This window comes from Ipomoea nil, unplaced genomic scaffold (assembly GCF_001879475.1).
Source record: "Ipomoea nil cultivar Tokyo-kokei standard unplaced genomic scaffold, Asagao_1.1 scaffold3069, whole genome shotgun sequence".
NCBI lineage: Eukaryota > Viridiplantae > Streptophyta > Magnoliopsida > Solanales > Convolvulaceae > Ipomoea > Ipomoea nil.
This window is the reverse complement of record NW_017619497.1, coordinates 7,841,415-7,861,539: the sequence shown is the minus strand read 5'-3', so window position 1 is coordinate 7,861,539 and position 20,125 is coordinate 7,841,415. Positions and strand designations below refer to the sequence as shown.

General features: G+C 36.3%; 3 protein-coding genes across 4 annotated transcripts; all 3 read right to left on the bottom strand.

Annotated features, from left to right (window-relative positions):
* Window positions 1-92: 92 nt before the first annotated feature.
* On the bottom strand, window positions 93-3,729 carry LOC109164972 (G-type lectin S-receptor-like serine/threonine-protein kinase At1g11410). Its single transcript, XM_019313546.1, has 8 exons — window positions 2,562-3,729; window positions 2,086-2,302; window positions 1,880-1,990; window positions 1,598-1,779; window positions 1,310-1,520; window positions 986-1,223; window positions 724-871; window positions 93-645 (listed from the first exon to the last, which is right to left on the bottom strand). The coding sequence occupies exons 1-8, from the start codon at window positions 3,645-3,647 to the stop codon at window positions 340-342; spliced, it is 2,499 nt and encodes an 832-aa protein (XP_019169091.1). The 5' UTR covers window positions 3,648-3,729; the 3' UTR covers window positions 93-339.
* A 2,005-nt stretch (window positions 3,730-5,734) lies between these two features.
* On the bottom strand, window positions 5,735-9,080 carry LOC109164968 (G-type lectin S-receptor-like serine/threonine-protein kinase At1g11410). 2 transcript variants are annotated; one of them, XM_019313535.1, is made up of 8 exons: window positions 8,320-9,080; window positions 7,672-8,236; window positions 7,419-7,550; window positions 7,138-7,340; window positions 6,843-7,053; window positions 6,505-6,742; window positions 6,227-6,371; window positions 5,735-6,133 (listed from the first exon to the last, which is right to left on the bottom strand). In XM_019313535.1, the coding sequence occupies exons 1-8, from the start codon at window positions 9,061-9,063 to the stop codon at window positions 5,801-5,803; spliced, it is 2,571 nt and encodes an 856-aa protein (XP_019169080.1). In that variant the 5' UTR covers window positions 9,064-9,080; the 3' UTR covers window positions 5,735-5,800. The 2 variants fall into 2 exon arrangements, with proteins under 2 accessions (XP_019169080.1, XP_019169081.1); XM_019313536.1 differs by having other exon boundaries at window positions 6,843-7,047.
* A 2,629-nt stretch (window positions 9,081-11,709) lies between these two features.
* On the bottom strand, window positions 11,710-16,119 carry LOC109164967 (receptor-like serine/threonine-protein kinase SD1-8). Its single transcript, XM_019313534.1, has 7 exons — window positions 14,711-16,119; window positions 13,617-13,790; window positions 13,316-13,503; window positions 12,999-13,209; window positions 12,523-12,763; window positions 12,292-12,442; window positions 11,710-12,208 (listed from the first exon to the last, which is right to left on the bottom strand). Exons 1-7 carry the CDS (start codon window positions 15,996-15,998, stop codon window positions 11,885-11,887), a joined length of 2,577 nt encoding a protein of 858 aa, XP_019169079.1. The 5' UTR covers window positions 15,999-16,119; the 3' UTR covers window positions 11,710-11,884.
* Between the last annotated feature and the right edge of the window lie 4,006 nt (window positions 16,120-20,125).

Genomic DNA, 20,125 nt, shown 5'->3' with positions numbered 1-20,125 from the left:
CAAGATACCAAAGGCAATCATGACATCATTGTGAACATAAAGTCATAAGGATTAAAATCCAAAAAAAAAAAAAAAAAAAAGACTAGCCCAACTTAAGTGAGATATAATAACTTCAATTCTCTATAACCTTACATTATCTTCATATTGTACTGTAATCTCTAATGAAAAATATAGCTCCATGAACAAAAGTTCCCAGTGCAATTCAGATGATGACTTATTTGAAGCTTCTGCATTTACACTAATCCCAATTTTCCAATACTAATAATAACCTTATTTATATGCACTACATATACAACACCACAGCCCAAATACTATCCACACACGAACCAATTTGAGCATTTAGCGACCCTCCATGTTGGTAATTGACACTTCATTGACAGATTGATTTCCAGCACTCATTGAGGATGAGCATTGAGCAGTATTGCCATGTTTGAATATAAATCCCGGTGGATTAGGATGAGGGAGATTCGTTTCATTACTTAACATGAACACCACTTCTGACATAGTTGGTCTGTCATTTGGAAATGCTTGAACGCACAACAGACCGACATGGATGCACCTTAGAACTTCTCCACCATCATATGACTCTGCTAACGATGGATCCACTATTTCCAATGCTTTTTCTTCACTCCAGAAATCCCATACCTGCAAATGTGTAATAAACATCAATATTTTCAAATCTTTTGTTTCTTAGAATAGGGTGAAGTATTGGGTGGCACTTACATCTCCTATTAAATTCAGGGAGTTTTCATTGAACTGGTTCTTGTTTTTCCTTCCGCTCACGATTTCCAACAACATAACACCGAAGCTGAAAACGTCTGACTTGACTGAGAAGTGACCTTCCATTGCGTATTCTGGAGACATATAGCCACTGCAATCAACACGAGTGAGACAACATGTTAATGTTAGTGACACAAAAATCAATCCCTTTCTAACATTCAATGCATGCCCAGTACAATCGAAGGGACGACGCCACTTCACTTACTATGTCCCGACTACTCGATTTGTATTTGCGTACATTTGGTCTCCTCCAAAAATCCGGGCCATCCCGAAATCAGATATTTTCGGCTGCATGGAGGCATCTAACAGAACATTGCTGGCCTTTAAATCTCTGTGAATAATTTTCAACCTAGAATCTTGGTGAAGATACAACAACCCCCGAGCAATCCCCAAGATGATTTCAAAACGCTTTTTCCAATCTAGAGATATCCCACTTGTATTTTCTGCAATAATGAGGTAGATGTTGGTTAACTCAATCGATGAATTGCAGGATCATATCATTGATGAACAATAAGGGAGACTGATTTACCAAATATGAAACTGTCCAGGCTTTTGTTAGGCAAGTATTCATACACCAGCATCTTCTCTCCTTGTTGGATGCAGCATCCTAAAAGCCTCACAAGATTTCTGTGTTGGAGCCTGGCAATTAGCGTAACCTCGTTCTTGAATTCCACCATCCCTTGGCCTGAAGTTTTCGACAGCCTTTTGATAGCTACTAGTTGTTCATTCTGCAACTTTCCCTGCCAGAATACCCAAAGCTCAGTTTATGATTCAACTGATCGAATTAGCAGATCGAGTGGTGGGAAAGTTTTGTTACCTTGTAAACAGAACCAAATCCACCTTCCCCGAGTTTATTGGCAGCAGAGAAGTTGTCAGTGGCAGCTCTAATGGTGTTCAGATCATACATTAACACATCCGCTGGTGCAGTGTCATCCACATCTTTCCCCATTTCAGACGACCATTCGGATTGTAAACTGGTTTTGCTTTGTAGTCTCTTACCTACAACATTAACATTTACAGATGACCATGAATTCTTGTTCAGACAAGATAAAATCAAGAACATACTACATTCTTAAATACTGTAAATTAAAAATTATACCTTTTCTGATTTTCATTACCAAACAGCAACATAACATAAGAATCACTGCTGCAATAGGCACAATCATAGTGACTATGAGCCTTTTCCCGCGAAGCCCTTTAGATTTCTTCACTGGTTGAGATGAAAACAACGAATTAAAACAACGCAAGATTCAATTTTTATGATACATATTGAAATTTTAACTGAGAAGTAAGATATATATGTACCTAAGTCAGATGCAGAGACTCGAATGTAGATATCTTGGCCTCCATTTGTGAATTCCTTGATATCTATCAAGTCATCATACCAAGTTATGCACCCCATTCCGCCTGCACTGATATTCGCGCTGGCGTATCCGGTGCAGGAACAGTTCTTCAGGCAGAGCTCTTCACATTGTTTCAGCCCAATGGTCTTGTTCACCCGCGCCATTTTAGTGTCCGGGACCTAACAGACGTGTCAAATCCAACCACTTAGCCATAAAACTAGTTTCAAATTAAGTAACTAGTTATAGAATTTAGTTAACGTGTCATGTTAACATGCGAACCCATAACTTTTGGTCTGGCTCTGATACCAAATTGAAGCATATGCTCCATCTCAACTCACAGTTAGATTGCACATTAATGACCACAGTACTAGACTTAATATCCAATTTAATCATTAACTATAGTTGTCTTTCTCGATTTAATCTTAAATGTCTTTTTACCTTCATGTGTGACAACAACAGGAAGCCCTCGCGGTTGTGGCAGACGTCTGTGTTGTTCCTTCGGCAGCCATGGACGCCGTCTCTCAAGTACCATTCGCGGCTGGAGTTTGGCCGGAATCCGGGGAGGCAAGTGCACTCAAACGCCCCCGGATTGAAGGTGTTGCATTTGCTGAACGCGCCGCAGTGAGCGTAGGCGTCGCACTGGTCCTTGGGCGCCGACCAGAACCCGACCCATTTGTTCACGTCGTCGCCTTGCCACGTCAGTCGGTTCACCCTGCCGGACTCGTTCAGCACGAAGATTGAGTGCACCGACGGGTCCCGGATCCAGTAACTCATCGTCACTTCATCCTCGTTTTCGGTGTAGTCGAGGTTGAAGATGTAGTTTCGCGACATTTCCGGCACGCCGCTCCATCCAACTCCGCTCCATGGACCGGTTCTCCAAACCCGGACCGGACCCCGGTTCAGAAACACCTGTGGCGTCCCGTTCACCTCCATTTTGAATTCATACTCACCGGTCCCCGGATCGCCCGGCGACTTCCACGACGTAAGATGCCGGTTCAGACCGGTTTTCTTGTCCACCCCAAACTTCATGAAAGGAAGTAAAGTATTTGTGGGATAATCAAAGCTCTGCCAATTTATACTCCGCCTATCCCGGAACAAAACCAGGTTCCCGGTATCCTGAAGCTGAGCAGAATAAGCTTTTATCCCCGTCACCGGAGAAGAAAGACTGGTGTTCCAGACAGAAACATTGGTTTTCTTGTCTTGGATGACAAGATTTCCGGTGGCATCAATGAAGAGGATCCCGGATGTGCCGTTAACAGGGCTGTCTCTGTTAGCAACCCAAACAACTGTTTGTTCAGGGATTCTCTGGTACCAAATTCCGACATATCGCCGGCCGGAAGAATTTTCCGGTGCAAAGAAACCAAGAACGAAAGACTTTTCACCGGAGATTAATAAATCCCCATCTTTGAGTGTTTGGTTGAAGGCGATGGTGTCCGTAAGACCGTACAGGGAAGATACAAGAAACGAGAGAATTACTGCAAATAATAGGTTTATTGTGGACGACATCTCTGTCTGTCTTCCCATATTTTTCAGATTGCTTTCTCTCCAGTTTTAATTAAGTCGATACAGCTAGCCTATACTGAAAGGAGCGAGTGACCCCAAAAATTGAATGCACCAGTACGGCAATACTACCAGTCACTTCTCTGAGAAAAAAAATCTTCTTCTTTAACTGTGTTTTGACTTCCGAACTTAAATTAGACATACAAGTATGGATACACAGTCACACATGGGTGATGAAGAAATAATATCTAAAGAAGTTAATGGTTTGGGTTTGCTAGCTGGCAACTTCAATGTGTAGAGTTCGATACTTACTAATGAAATGCATGAAATTTATGTCACTAATGTATAAACACTTTGGAAAACCTTATTGTCAAGAGCATATTTCTGAAAAGAAATGAGCAATGTGGAGCAACCAAGTCGAGCTGGTCCGACAATTAACTTAGTAGTCACAAGATTCAGAGTTATAGACAACTTAATTTACTTCATTGTGATCTTTTACCATGAATCACAAGTAAAACTTCACCATTGAGATCTTTGGGTTTTGGATGCAACCTTTTCAGGAAGTGATAAAACACCCTTGAGATCCTTGGATTTAATTAGGGGGCAAAATGTTCAAGAGTCATTGTAATAATAATCCTATGAACTTGATCTAAATCTAAAGTGTATTTGTAGTTTAATTTTCATATACTTTTTGGTGTATGTTTGTTAGTATATGCTTATTTTTCATATATCTTTCATGCATGATTACACATTGAATTGTAACTTGTAAGTCTCCACTATAAATAAATACACATTTATATTTATAAATATCCTCAACTGTTTTGGTGATGGGTCATTGACTCATTGAATTCTATACTAGCTAATCATATGTTGCGTGCATTATATATATTATACAAGTGTAAACAAGACTTCTCTTGTATGACCATCTAACTATTTATATGTTGGTGATAGGACATTTATTTCTTGAAGCTAAGGGTCCACTATCCTATAACATTCAATTATTTAGAGTTTTAACATTAACTATGGAAAATGACATATATATTTGACCTTGAGTTATACCTAATCCCTCAATTATATTATTATTTCTACTACTTGTAGGGACCTTTAGTTCAACATAATTTCAAAAATGTGAATAGGAAACATTTACATTCGATCTTTTATATAAAAATAAAAGTATTTGTAATTTTGTTTAACAATAATATGATTAATAGCATAAGTAGTGTTATTATGTTAGACAACATTCATGTGAATAGTCAATGTTACATTATTTATCACATACCAAATTATTTAAAACAAAATTTAAAGCAAAAGCGATAGGTACTTAAATAAAAATTTAATGCAAAAGTAATAGTTACTTAGCTAGGCATGGACAAAAAGGGATAATAAAGGTATAAATTTTATAATTATTAAATGATTTGAACTGAACAATAAGATTAAAAAAAAAAATGAAAAAAAAATAAATAAATAAAGGCAAACAAACTTGGTGATGGTATCAAATTCGATAGTATGGTAAAGTCTCCAGCTAAATGCCAACATAGTCTTTATTTGGTATATATAATCTATTTATGCCAAACAAATTAAAGGGGGTGTTTGGTAAATACTCCTATTAGCTATTAGCTGATTGAGTTAGTGAGTTTGATTAGTTGATAGTATTAGCTGATTGTAGAAAAATATTTAGTAAATTAGATGTTAGATAATAGCTGATTACACGTAAAATGACTTTCTCAAAAGGTTTATCATGAAAGCTATTTTGAACAGTTTTTTGAATTTTAACATTTTAAAATAATAAGTTATTACAAAAAGTTAATTAATCAAACACTTATATTGAAAATCCAACAAGTTAAACAATGATCAAATAAGTCAAAATTGACTGATAAACTAACTATGTTAGTAACGGGGCAAAATCTTAAGCTAAAGGATGAAGCACTGCACATCCCAAACAACTAGTTCAATAAGTGAAAGAATCACACCACAATTTCTTGCCTGGGATGGTATGAAAAAGAGTTCATACATCAGTTGTCAAACCCTTTAATAGGAACTGTTAAACATGAAAAACACATACAACAAAATAATGCTCAAAGCTACAAGAAATGGATCTGATGATAGGAAGCTTATATGGTACACAGACTCGACTCTTCTAATAATTTACAAATTTCTATTAACATCTGATCTCGGCTTTAGCGACCTTCTACTATAGTAATTGACATATCATTAACAGACATGCAACTAATAATATCTGCAGCAGTACTTGTGTTTGGTGCTGTGGAAGAGTGTGCAGCATAATTCCCAGATTGTCTTCCTATAAACCCTGGTGGGTTTGGAGAAGAAAGAGTTGTTTCATTACACAACATGAAAACCACATCCGACATGGCCGGTCTGTCGTTTTGATGTGCTTGCACACACAATAGCCCTATGTGTATGCATCTTAGGACTTCCCCAGCCTCGTATGAGTTACCTACTACTGGATCAACAACCTCTAAAGCCTTCTCCTCTCTCCAAAAATCCCAAACCTGTTCGATTTTGAAATTGGGTTACAATGTTATGTTTGAAAGGAATTCTTGATTTAATTTGATTCATCTATATTTTGGTTTATATATACTCACATATCCAACTAAGTTCATGGAGCTTTCATGGTATTGGCTGTTCTTTCTACCGGTGATGATCTCCAATAGTAACACACCGAAGCTATACACGTCAGATTTCATAGAAAAATAGCCCTCCATTGCGTATTCAGGTGACATATAACCACTGTAACCAATCAATTATATTAAAAGTGGTGTAAGTTAAGGTAGATTAAAACTTCTTGAAGCTTAACTATATCTTTTTTGGGAGCAAATTAATAAGCTTGCTTTAAAATTAGTTGGATTAAATGAGCACTTACTATGTTCCAACTACTCTCTTTGTGCTTGCTTCGATTTGGTCCCCTCCAAAAATTCTTGCCATTCCGAAATCTGAAATCTTCGGATGCATACAAGCATCTAGCAAAACGTTGCTTGCCTTTAAATCCCGATGAATGATTCTCAATCTGGAATCTTGATGGAGATATAATAGCCCTCGTGCAATTTCCAAGATGATTTCAAAGCGTTTTTTCCAATCTAACATCGATCCTCGCGTACTGTCTGCTCCGCATTAAGAACTTTGCTCATGAGATATAATCCATTATATAATCTAGCTAGCTAGCTTTTTGAACTTTATTTTATGCATATATGATATGCTTACCAAATATAAAAGTGTCCAAGCCTTTATTTGGCAAGTATTCATATACCAACATCTTCTCTCCTTGCTGAATGCAACATCCTAAAAGCTTCACAAGGTTTCTATGTTGGAGTTTAGCAATAAGTGTGACTTCATTTTTGAATTCCTCTGCCCCTTGTCCTGAATTTCTTGACAACCTTTTTACAGCTATTTCTTGTCCATTTGATAGCTGACCCTAAACCAACATACTTCTGTGTCACATATATATGCCACATATATGCATGTGGGAATGGTGAATATAATGTTAATTATTGATTACCTTGAAAACACGACCAAAACCACCTTCTCCAAGCTTGTTTTCAAGAGAGAAGTTAGCCGTGGCTGAAATTATGGTGTCCAGATCAAATATTAACACGTCTGTTGGCCCGCTTTCGTTCATCTCCTCCGCCATTGATGAGTCCTGATAGGATGCTAAGCTGTTGTTTAAGCTTAGCATACTGTTTCTTTGTAAGCCTTTCTTGTCTACACATTATAACCAAACCAGGCCAGTTAAATCTAAAATCATGCCAAGAATTCATGGCTAGCTATAAATTTCTTTACCTCCCTTCTTCTTCATAACCAAATAATATCCCAAGTAGAGCCCAAGAATCATTATTGCAACCAGAGACACTACCGCTATCGCCACCAGTCTTCTCTCATGGGAGTTCTCTTCAGACTTGTTGGACAATTTAGCTGAAAAAAACAAAAACAACAACAGGATTTGTAAGTTCGACTCCAACTGGAGCGGCCTATTGATATTCTTGGTTTAAACTGGTTGATTCTTTAACGGCTAGGGTTACAAAACAAGATTTACCTAACTCAGATGCGGAGATTCTAATGTACATATCCTGGCCTCCCCCATCTGTGAACTCCTTCATATCAATCAAATCATCGTACCAAATGATGCACCCAATCCCTCCGGCACTAACATTCGCGGTGGCAAATCCGGTGCACGAACAGTTCTTCAGGCAAACCTCCTCGCATTCTTTGAGCTCCATGCTCATATTCACCGTCGCCATTTCAGTGTCGGGGATCTTCATTCTTGTCAGCTTCGCAAACCCTTCGCCATTCCTGCACGCATTCTCTCCGTTCTTCCTCCCACACCCTCGCAGCCCGTCTCTAGAGTCCCAGTCCCGCTCCTCCCGCGGCTTGAACCCCGGCAGGCATGTGCACTCGAAATCCTCGGCCGCCTCGTACGGGTTGCATTTGCTAAACGCGCCGCAGTGTTCATAGTCATCGCATTGGTCCTTGGGTGCGAACCAGAACCCTTCCCATCTGCTCTCCCCCACGTCCCATGTTAGCCCTTCCATTTTCCCGGACTCGTTCAACACGATTCTTGACAAAACTGATGGCCCGTCTATGGCGTACATTTCACTTACCTGTAACAATTTTCCATTTTCCATATAATATAATATTATTCAATAATTTACATGGGCTTAGTTCACTGGTTTAGTAACGTTACCTTATTGTTTTTTACGTATGTTAGGTTGAAGATGAACTGGGTTTTCATTTCCGGCACCCCACTCCACCCGAACCCGTTCCAGGGCCCGGCTCTCCATATCCGTTCAGAGCCTCTATACATAAACTCCTGCGGTATCCCCTTCGTCTCCAGCCGGTAAAGATACTGACCTTCGCTGGGATCGTCCGGGGCCTTCCATGATCTCAGACCCCAGTCCAGACCGGCGTTCTTGTCTATCCCGAATTTCATGTACGGCAGAATAGTGTTCGTGGGGTGATGAAAGCTCTGCCAAGCAACCACGCGGTTTTCCTTGTCGTCTTGGAACAAAAGTACTAGGTTTCCGGTCTCCAGAAGCTGAGCCGAATGTTTCTTCACCATTGTCTTCGCCGGAAAAGAAACACCACTCGTCCAGACAGAAACGTTACTTCTTTCATCGCGCACGACGAGGTTTCCGGTGTCGTCTAGGAAAAGAACTCCGGATGTGCCGTTGATGGGGTTGTTTCTGTTGGCTACCCAAACGGCGGTCTGTTCCGAGACTGCGTTGTACCAAATGCCGACGTAGCGCCGGTGAGAGTTTCCCGGGGTGAAGAAGCCGAGAGAGAAGGTGTTCCCGCTGGAGATAATGACGTCGCCGTCTTTCAAAGACTGGTTGAAGGCAATGGTGTCCGTAGAAGGGTAAAATGAAGGAAGAAATGAAAGAAAAGATAATGCCAAGTATAGTGCATGAAGATACATGGTTTGCTTCATGAATTTCTTTGCTTTCTATATTTTTTTGCTATATATGGTAGTGATCTGAGGTGTATATCTGACATAAACGTGGCTGTACCAAACTACCAATGACCAATGTCAACTTATCAGTGCCCATATCCACTCATTATTCTATGTTAAAGAAATGCTCTGTCGGGTTGGGGTGTGGGCATAGGGTTGGGTTCACCCTTTTGGAAGAATGTTAAAAGAAATGCTCACTTTCCGTTATATTTGACTAATCCTAAATTAGTTAATCCAGTTGAGAAGTCCTATTTGGTAAAATAGTTATTTATAAGTTAATTTTGACTTATTTGATCACTATTAACTATTAAACAATCAATATGAGTGTTTGATTAATTAGTTTTTTTATAACAATTTATTGTTTCAAAATGCTAAAATTCAAAAAGCTGCTCAAAGTAGTTTTTTATCAACTTTTTGAGAAAGTCATTTTGTATATAATCAACTAAAAGCTAATTTAAAACACTTTTCTACAATCAACTAATGTTATCAACTAGTCAAACCCACTAATATAATCAACTAACAGCCATTTACCAAATACCCCATAATGTAGGTAAATATATATATTTGTCTATAACATGTTAGGCGACATCCTTGAGAGTCAAATCTAGCTAGTAACCTATTATTTCAAGGATGTCAAATCTAGCTAGTAACCTATTATTGAAATAGGGCGCATGCACTGACAGCTATTCAAGTATAAAGTTGTGCATTTGCTATATATTAGTTATATATAGATTTTGGCATCTTGGTAAGCATTATACAATTAGAGTTGTGGTTATTGGGAGGAAGTTGTTGGGCGGCAATTTGAAGGGTCGAGTCTAGTATAATACCATCAAAACATAGTATTGACTATTACACAAGTTACAAAAAAAAAAAAAAAAAAAAAAAATAGCATTGCTATTACATATAGCTTTTAGTTGTAGTGATAAGAGCTCGGAGCAAATAAAGTTGACAGACATATTAAAGTTGACAGAGTCCACAGGACAAAATTGCTTTTCGTGAGTTCCTTTGAATTTTCAAACTTGTTTTTGCATTGGAGCAATTAAGTGCAAACGAGACACCCGTGGATGAATAGGAATATATGACGTGAAGTCAAAGGAATAAGAAACTGGATTGTATGAAACATTTGAACCAATTAGGTAAAATAGTATATTCCTTTTGTTTGGTTTGTATGTACAATTGTACATGGTTAAGATTTAACCTAAATTTGTTAGATTTTAATACTTTGAGGTAGTAATTTTTTAATTTTGTCAAACCGTCCCGCGCGGTATGTTGTGATGTATTTAATGATTCTATGATAATGTGATCATATTCTGTATTCAAATGATAAAATGAGCATTTTTGTAATGCAACTTAGTAACACAATATAATTATTATCTGAATATTATTGTAATGTTTTTTTTTTTTGAATAGCATATATTTTCTCTCTAGAAAACGGAAAAAAGGTTTTTTTTTTTTTTTTTTTTTTTTTGAGTTGAATTGGAGTTCCCCAAAAAAAAGGAAGTTAAGGAGGCCATGCCATGGTTGGGCATGTGATATTTTTGGAAAGTGGTTAAATTTCTAATGTTTGAATTTTTTTTTTTTTATTACAAGAAAAATTTGTATATTCATTATATATATGAATGTGTCTATCAGGTAAACTATACTTTTGTGTAATAACTTATAAATCATAGAGGCCGGAGAGATAAACCATAATACTAAGAAGATCTTATGTGACGGACTTGACTGATAACGTATTAGCAAAAATCAAATTCAATTATAATTTTTTGGTGCAAAATCTAATTTCATCTACTCGATCGATCATCCATTATCTAGGCATGTTTGGCTATTTTTGGCCATGCAATAGAATGTGGAGGTGAGGTTGTGTTGTTCAACATGCCTAAAAAGTGATGCTGTTGTTCAAAAGCTAGCCAGGCAAGCTCTTTTTTTTTTTTTTTTGAAAACCAGGCAAGCTTAATTACACCGGCCGGCCAATACCATAATTTAATAATATCGATCTAAAATTCCTCAATTAGATGTATTGAACGAAGTTATATCTGTAGTTTTGTTAGTGGTATTAGCTATGTTAATAATGTTATTATTTCCTATATTATATTTGTTATATATTATGGTTAATAATTATGTGGTGTTAGATTAGTTGATTAGAACTAGTCTATTAGTTACAAGATATTTACGTTTTCCTATTTCAGATACTATTGTAATCTCAATCTTTTGTAATTGAATAGAACCCAGCTAGGGCAAAATTAAATATTATATAAAAATTGTCTTGTTAGTGGTATTAGCTAGGGCTAAAAAAATATACAAATTGCCTCGAGATGTGTGGCCAGATAAGTAGACTGTGATTCTCATACATGAAAGTCACCGATTCAATCATGCCAATACCCTTGAGTCCATAATATACAGATCTTCTTAACTCTCCTGTGTAATTTGTGTATACAAAGCCGTGCGATGTGCGTGCAATGCATGTGCGATGCACGTATAATTTTTTTTTATTATATATTTAGATAATAAAATTGTTACTATTACACGGGGAAAAATGAATAATCTACAAGCTCCAATAAATACAAGATAAACATCAATTAATATACTGTCACAATGACAAAATCCAATTGCTACTATGAATTGCAAAAAATGTCCATCACCTTTCTTAATTACACAATAAAAATTGTATCTTACATTATTGGCATTCACTTACAAATGTTGTAACTCTCCCTACAAACCATGTCACAATGACCATTATCGATCTTGCCAACAATCTACCACCCAAGAACGAATTGAACTGCCCGTTCAAGTACAACGGTCATTATCTTCCATGTAGTGCAGTTACTGTAAGCTGATTCAAAGAGAGAGTTTGATGATTATGATTACTTGAAGATGAATTTGTTATGGCAGCATTATTCCCCAGGCAAAATCCTGGCTGTTTAGGCTGTGGAAGCAAGGCCCCTTCACTACTCAACATAAACATCACAGTTGCCATATTTGGTCTATCTTCAGCTTTCTCCTGGACACATAACAACCCTACTTGTATGCTTCTCATTACTTGATCATCCCATTCTGAATATGCTTCTGAAATCATAGTTGAATCTCGCAGTTCCAACCCTCTTCTTTCTCTCCACAATCTCCATGCCTGTAGTTTACAAAATTAATCTTGATGGCAAGGATCACAATATCTAGAAAACAAACCTTGTATTAATATCAACATGCACTTACGAGCCCAAGAAGGTTTTCTTCGTTGTTTTGTTTGTAGAAGCCTCGATTATGCTTCCCCGTCACTATTTCTAGCACCAGAACTCCGAAGCTAAAAACATCGGATTTCACTGAGAACAGACCGTCCATTGCATATTCAGGCGACATGTAACCACTGAGAAAATTAAGGTAAATATTATGAAAATATAGTTAAAGAAATTAAAGCATTTCAAGGCAAATGGTTTTAGTGATTACTATGTTCCAACCACTCTTATTGTGTTATTTGCTTCTGTTTCATCGCCCCCAAAAATTCTTGCCATGCCAAAGTCGGATATTTTGGGATTCATTTCTTTGTCGAGGAGAATATTGCTTGCTTTGAGATCCCTATGAATAATTCTAAACCTCGAATCTTGGTGGAGATATAGAAGTCCACGAGCAATCCCACAAATGATGTTGAAGCGCGTTTTCCAGTCAAGCAGTGAGCTCTTATGTTTATCTGAACACATATAATTGCATTTAAAACATATATTCCGTATAAGATACACCCGTTTCTAAATGTACCAAAAATCATAATTTATATAAGTTTGCACGTGCATTGCACGCACATCGCACGCACATCGTACGCACATCGAACTTAAAACTTGTGTTTACTTAATCAGCTGTCCGACTAACAAAACTAAGCGGGGATTGCCCCTAATTTGTATAAGCTAAAGAGAAGGGATTAGGCTTACTAAATAAAATGGAATCCAGGCTCTTGTTTTCCATGTATTCATATACTAGCATTTTCTCCTCATTATCAACACAACAACCAAGAAGCCGGACTAGATTTCTATGTTGGAGTCTTGCAATCAATCTAAGCTCATTCTTGAATTCTTCTACTCCTTGTCCCGAATTCTTTGATAGTCTCTTTACCGCTATTTCTTCACCTCCAACCAGTATTCCCTGATACACATTCCATCCAAAATCGCACACCTTATTATATATATGGTATATTAGATACACAATTTAAATACCCAATTATGGTCCATAGATCACAATTTATACTTACCTTGTAAACAGAACCAAAACCACCTTGCCCTAACTTATTTGCATTGGCAAAGTTGTCAGTTGCCATAACAATGGTGCTAAGATCAAAGACTGGTAATTCAAACTCATCCGTTGTAATGGTTTCCCCAGAAAGCTCTCGCTTATTTGAGATAGCAATTGCATTCATTAGATGATCCCCTCCTCTTTCTCCTGCTCTTGTTTATTTAAGATAAATGAGTACAATTGAACAATGAGACTAACTCTGATCTCAAGTATATATACTGCAGAATTTAAAAAGAAATGGAAAATCAACATTTGATTACCTCTAAACTCTGTTGTTCTCCTATTATTAACTCTTACTGATTTTCTTCTCTTCAATTGAAAAAATACAAAAAGTAGAAAAAGGACAATGCCAAGTGTGATGCCACAACCTAAGATTATCTTTTTGGTCTTGCCAGAATCACCATCTCCAGTTGTTGCAACATCCCCATTTTTATCTAAACCGACAGTAGTACGTGACAAACAATCAGAGGTTTCATGCTAGGAAACATTTAGAATTCTAATAAAATTACACTACATCAGATCACAAAGTCTATCCCAAGTAAATCAGATTCTATTTCTCAAAAAAAAATAATCGATGAAATTTTAATCCACAAAGTCAAAATTTATAAACTTATTTTAGGTGATGAGGGGATGAGTGTGAGCATATATCCATTAATGTGTATCCAACTATCAGCTTAGGCTTTTAGTTGAGATGGAGCACATGCTTCAATTATGAAAACAACAGTTCAAATCACACAAGAAATAAACTGCACTAGAAAAAATAGTTTTCAACCAACACGTGGACCGGTAAACCGGCAAAAAAATAATTTTTTTCTTTTTTGAGAGCATATATGTTAGGTGGAATTTTGATTAAATAGAATTTGTCAAATTTCACGGCGTTTACCTATTTAATAGAAGTTTCCAAGTTAATTTTGACCGCTACTGATGGATATATAATAACAAGCAGAAAGACAATGTGCACAGATTATTGAATATGGTGCGACTTTTTTGGTTCCGTAAATGGAAAATTAATTTTCTAAAGGTGTTCAATTTCTGGAATCAAATTGTGACGCAACGAATCTAGAAAAAAATTGTGGGAAATTTCAGAAATTATGGCTATGATCACACTTAGATCTCTTCATCACCAAATTCTAGATTGGGAAAGTGGAATGGCAAACTAAATCACATTAACTCAATTGTTCAGCAGATAGAGTCAAATGTCTGAACATAAGGGATCTGTCGGCATAATTCTAACAAAAGTTTAAATTTTAATCTCTTCTATTAAATCAGTAAGGCACAAACTTTACAATCCTGTTAGACCGAGATATGGGACCCGGGATTTTATCTTTGTGGACAAAGTGGAAGGCAAGCGTACCTGCATCGGAAGCAGCCACCCGGACGTAGAAAGGTTGGCCGCTCCCCGCCGAGAACCGCCGCATATCCACAAGCTCCGCCGTCCAGATAATGCATCCCGACCCGCCGCCGCTGATATTGGAGTTAGTGTAGGCCGTGCAGAAGCAATCCCTAACGCACATTTCCTTACACTCATCCAAACTCATCGCCGCATCCACAAACGCCGCCGTTGTAGTCTCCGGCAACTTCATGTACTCCAACGTTAAAAACCCGTCCGTTTCGCACACCAATTCGTGGTACCGGAAACACCCCTCCGACCCGTCGCGCAAATCCCAGGCCTGTTGGTTTCTGGGCTTAAACCCGACCAAACATTCGCACACCGGGGAATCATTGGTGTCGCAAATCGCAAACGTACCACATTCTTTGTAGTAGTCGCACTGGTCTCTCGGCCCGAACCAGAAAACGTTCCAAATCCGATTCGCTTCAATCCATGTCGACCGCTCAAGATACCCGGTGTGATTCACCAGCAATCTCGAGTATAAAGTCCTGTTCTGAATCTCGAACGTGTAGTAAATTTCTTGTTTTGTCTTCACGAAAGAGGAAGCGATGAATCCTTCCGTTCCAATCCCCGGGGCGCCGCTAAACCGGACGCCATTCCAAGCGCCACTGCGGTGAATGATTTTGTCTCTGTTCCTCAAGTAAGCTTCTGGGGAGGAGCCATTGATGTCCAGCTTGAAGGTGTAATCGCCCTCGGAGGGATCGGTTGAGCTTTTCCACGACGAAACGTATCGGTTTCGCCCCGTTTTAGCGTCCCATCCTAGCTTCATTCCAGGCAACAACGTGTCCGTCGGGTAATCAAAGCTTTGCCAGAGATAATTCCCTGGGTTTTCATCGTTTTCTTGGCGAAGAACAAAGTTCCCGGAATCCAGGAGCTGGGCGACTGTGTTTCTCGCCGTGGACTGGTTTGACGACGACCACATTGGATTCCCTGTCGTGTCCACCAATTGGATATTACCATCCTCGCCAATTTCCAAGATTCCGGAGCTATTTCTCACAGGTTTGTCTCTGTTAGCCACCCAAACAATGGTCTTGACTGAGATTCTCTTGTACCAGATTCCAACGTAAAGTTTACCTGAGTTGTCGGGTCGGAAGAAACCCAATTCGAAGAGGTCACCGGCGGATACTAAAGTCTGGTTTTCTGTGAGAGGTTGTGTGGGAGTGATGGTGTCAACAGGGATAGCTATGGTGAGAGTTGGGATAAGAAGGAGGTACCAAAACAGGTAGCCATGGAGTTTAATGAGGTTCTCCATTATATTCTTGAATTAAAGAATGGATAAGACTCTATCTTTGAGGCATTGAGAGGAAGATGGAGGGAGGGATGGAAGAAACGTGGTATGAAAAGTCCCAGAACTCTATAGACTTTCTTGATCATCCCTCCTTTGACTTATCATTGCCATTAAAATGATTTTTGTCAATCCCAAGTTCAAACATAAAGAAAATGTCAAGTATATATTATATATATTTAGTCAAATTTAATTCTAATCTTGTACCATTAATAAAAGTTCTAGTCTAAGTACCCAAGTCTAATTTTACATGTTAAATATAAATTTACTAGTTTGGATATGAATAATTAACAGGTTGTCAAGTTGAAAGCCATTATAGTTGAATCATGCTTTCTCTCCACAATCTCCGTGCCTATAGGCCAGGAGTTCACAAAATTAATTTGGATAGGGGATGGCAATAGTAAAAAAACCTACCAAACGTTAGCTTTTAAGATGAATCATACCTTTAATTTTCTGGTTGAAACTGCATTGCGTTCCTCCACGATGGTTCGTTGCGTGGTGGTTCACGTGGTGGCAGGGCTGGCCGTGGACGTGGTGGAGGTCAGCGCTGCCAGATTTGCCGTAGTCATGGCCATACGGCTGTTCACTGTTACCGCCGGTATTCGGAGTCGCCGGTGTGGCGAGCTCACATGGCAGTAAGTGACGACAAAGCAGGATGGTGGATAAACCAGAGGTGACTCAACAACCTCTTAGATGTGCCGGTGTCCCTCAACTTATCAAGAGAACCTACCCCTAATAAGATTTGATAAATTTTATCTCTGTGACCAATTGATCAATAAAAGAGTGGATGCCATTGGAGTGAGGCAATTTTGATAATCATTGAGAGGAAGATGGAGATCAGAGGTGGAAGAAGTTTGGTTTGAAAAGTTCCAAAACTCTATACACTTTTGCAAAAGTATATCACTCCAAAAATTTTGTAATTTTGGAATTGACATAAGATATAAAAAATCACAATACAAGACACAAACACATGTTATATATTTACTTATTTTTCAAATATGATTTATGTACATAATTTGTGTTTATAGGCACAGAATTTAACAACACAAATCACATAAATTCATAACATAAGACACAATTATTAATTTGTTTCAATTACAGAATTCATACTCTTAAAATACAAAATTTCATAACAAATGTAAAAACTTACAACATAACACATATAAACATGCATCAAGTTTACCGTGCATCGTAAATCCTTATCCATGGTATAAAGATGATAAGTTTCACTGTTAAAAACTACTCAGTATTCAATCATTCATAAACCACACAGAGCAATAGAATTGAATCCCAACATATTTTACTTGAAATTATCAAAAGTTTTTGGAAGAGATGAGACGAGCCCTATTATACAAAACGAGTATATGAAACTCGATGTTTACTTTCTTGTTATTATTTACTGACTAGTATGATACTCGTGGTACACCGTCTATAAATTTATAGTATAAATTTGTAGTAGTTAATGTTTTTTTTTTTACATTGTTAAAGTATATTATGTATATTGTAAATAATGGAATTGATAGTTATTATATATATTGCCTTTTAATAGACTATTTTTATATATGGTTATTAATTACTTAATTACAAATAAAAATTCTTAATTGTAGGGAGACTTTTGCGACATTCTAATCTGTCAAATAATTTTAAAATAATTTATTACATCATTTCAAACATTTTAATAAGTTATTTTTAAATTAATATATATAAATAAATTATTCTACCCAATTATATATATTATTTTTAAATACGATCATAATAACTCAATATGATGTACAATATATATGTATATAATAATATATAAATATAGTATTATCCTATTATACATATATGTAATTATGGAATTGACAGTCACATACGTTCATATGAAAATAATTATTATATAAATAAATATCATGCCTTTTAATAGATTTTTTTTATATATGGTAATTAATTTCACAATTACAAATACAAATTCCTGAATGCAGGGAGACTTTTTGACTTTAAGATAATTTATATAATTTCAAACCTTTTAATAGGTTATTTTTAAATTTATATATATCATTCCTAAATACGATCCTAATAACTATATATGATGTAATATATATATATATATATATATATATATATATATATATATATATATATATATATATATATAATCCTCCTATTTCATTTTTCCGCTCAAACATGTGTAGTAAAACTTATTTGGTAAGTAAATGTAAAATGGAAATTAATTAAAATTTATTAATTGATAATATTACATAATTACACCTTTCCTTTTTGAAAATTATACAAGTTTATAGTTCTCATATTTTCTACCTATAAATACAATGGATTGGTGAGTTTAGAAATCATAATTTTTCATTTTTCACTGTTTCCCTTTCTTTTTGCACAAGTTTATAATTCTCTCTGTGGAATCATATCTTGGTGTTGCACTCATGAAAACATAAGTATTTTTTTCTACAGTTTTCAAGATTATTATTATTATTATTATTATTATTATTATTATTATTATTATTATTATTATTATTATTATTATTATTATTATTATTTTGCAATTGTAGCTTCAAGTGTTTTTAATGCGGAAGGATCCAACGGATTGGGCGTTGATGGAGACCCTGGTAACATGCCCTACAAAGCTGATTTCTTAATTTTTTCCGACAGTAAGGAAGGGTTGGCGTTTTTCTTATCAAAAATCAAACTCGTTTTCTCCTCACATGCAACGAAGCGCTTTGCCGAACTGGGAAGTGATTTTTTTAGATGATGAGTTTGAATTTACTTGTGTTCATCTATCTCCAACTCTTAAGTTTGTTCACTATTGCACATGTAGGTCCAGACATACATTAAAGATACTATTTAGTATCCCATGTGTAATTAATGTATAAGAAATGTTGTAGAATATAATGGTACTCTCATATCATAATACACACTCCACTTTGAAGTAGTATCCCGATTTCCAACAAATAAAATATAGTAAGTAATTATATTCTTCTTTTACTCAACATGTTAAATTACATGAATCTATTTATAAATTAATATGAATACAATAAATGTTTTCACATTTGGAGGGGAAATTTTTGGGAATTACATGAATCTATTTATATATTAATATGAATACAATAAATGTTTTCACATTTCGAGGAAAAATTTTTGGGAATTACATGAATATATATATAAATTAATATGAATACAATAAATATTTTGACATTTGGAGGGGAAAATTTTGTGACAATTTGTCGCCTTCAGTATCGACTTCCAGCATTATGCGCTTCACGATGACATTTATAGAGGACTTAAATTTGTATCTTTATCTGATTTTATGAAAATATATATATGGATAAGAGTTAATTAACGAAATGGTCCCTTGACTATAGTGAAATTACCAAGTTGGTCCTTGACTATTTTTTTTAACCAATTAAGTCCCTCAACTTTAAAAATCTTAACCAATTTGGTCCTCCGTTAGTTTGATCGTTAGTCAACCGTTAACTTGGGACCAAATTGGTAATTTCGCTATAGTCAAGGGACCATTTTGGTAATTATCTTTAGGGGTGGGCAATTCAGTTTAGTTTTCTCGAACTGAACTGTATCAAACTGAACCGAACTAATTTGGTTCAGTAATATACTGAACAACCGAACGGTATTTGATTCTTGTATACCGAACGGTTCAATAAAAAAACGATCCGAATTGTTCGGTAAAAAATTGAACTGAACTGAATACCGTTTGATTTAAAAAAAAAAACATAATAATAATAATAACAATAATAATAATAATAAATAAATAAATAAAAAGTAAATCCAAGTCCTATACTGCTTGCTCTTCCGTTCAACTCATATTTTCACGGGTATCTCTCGTAAATATTTTATTTGATTTCTTTATGGTTTGTTATCAAAAGTTATATATTATGTGTTATGGTGTTTACATAGTCCATATCCAAAGTCTAATATATAACAAAATAGCAATCCAATGTTCAAACGATATTCGGTTCGGTTCGGTTTTTACCGAACAAATTCAGTTCGGTTCGCGTTTTTATCGAACCGTCCGGTATACAAGAATCTATTACCGTTCGGTTGTTCGTTATATTACCGAATCTAACTAGTTTGGTACGGTTCGGTTC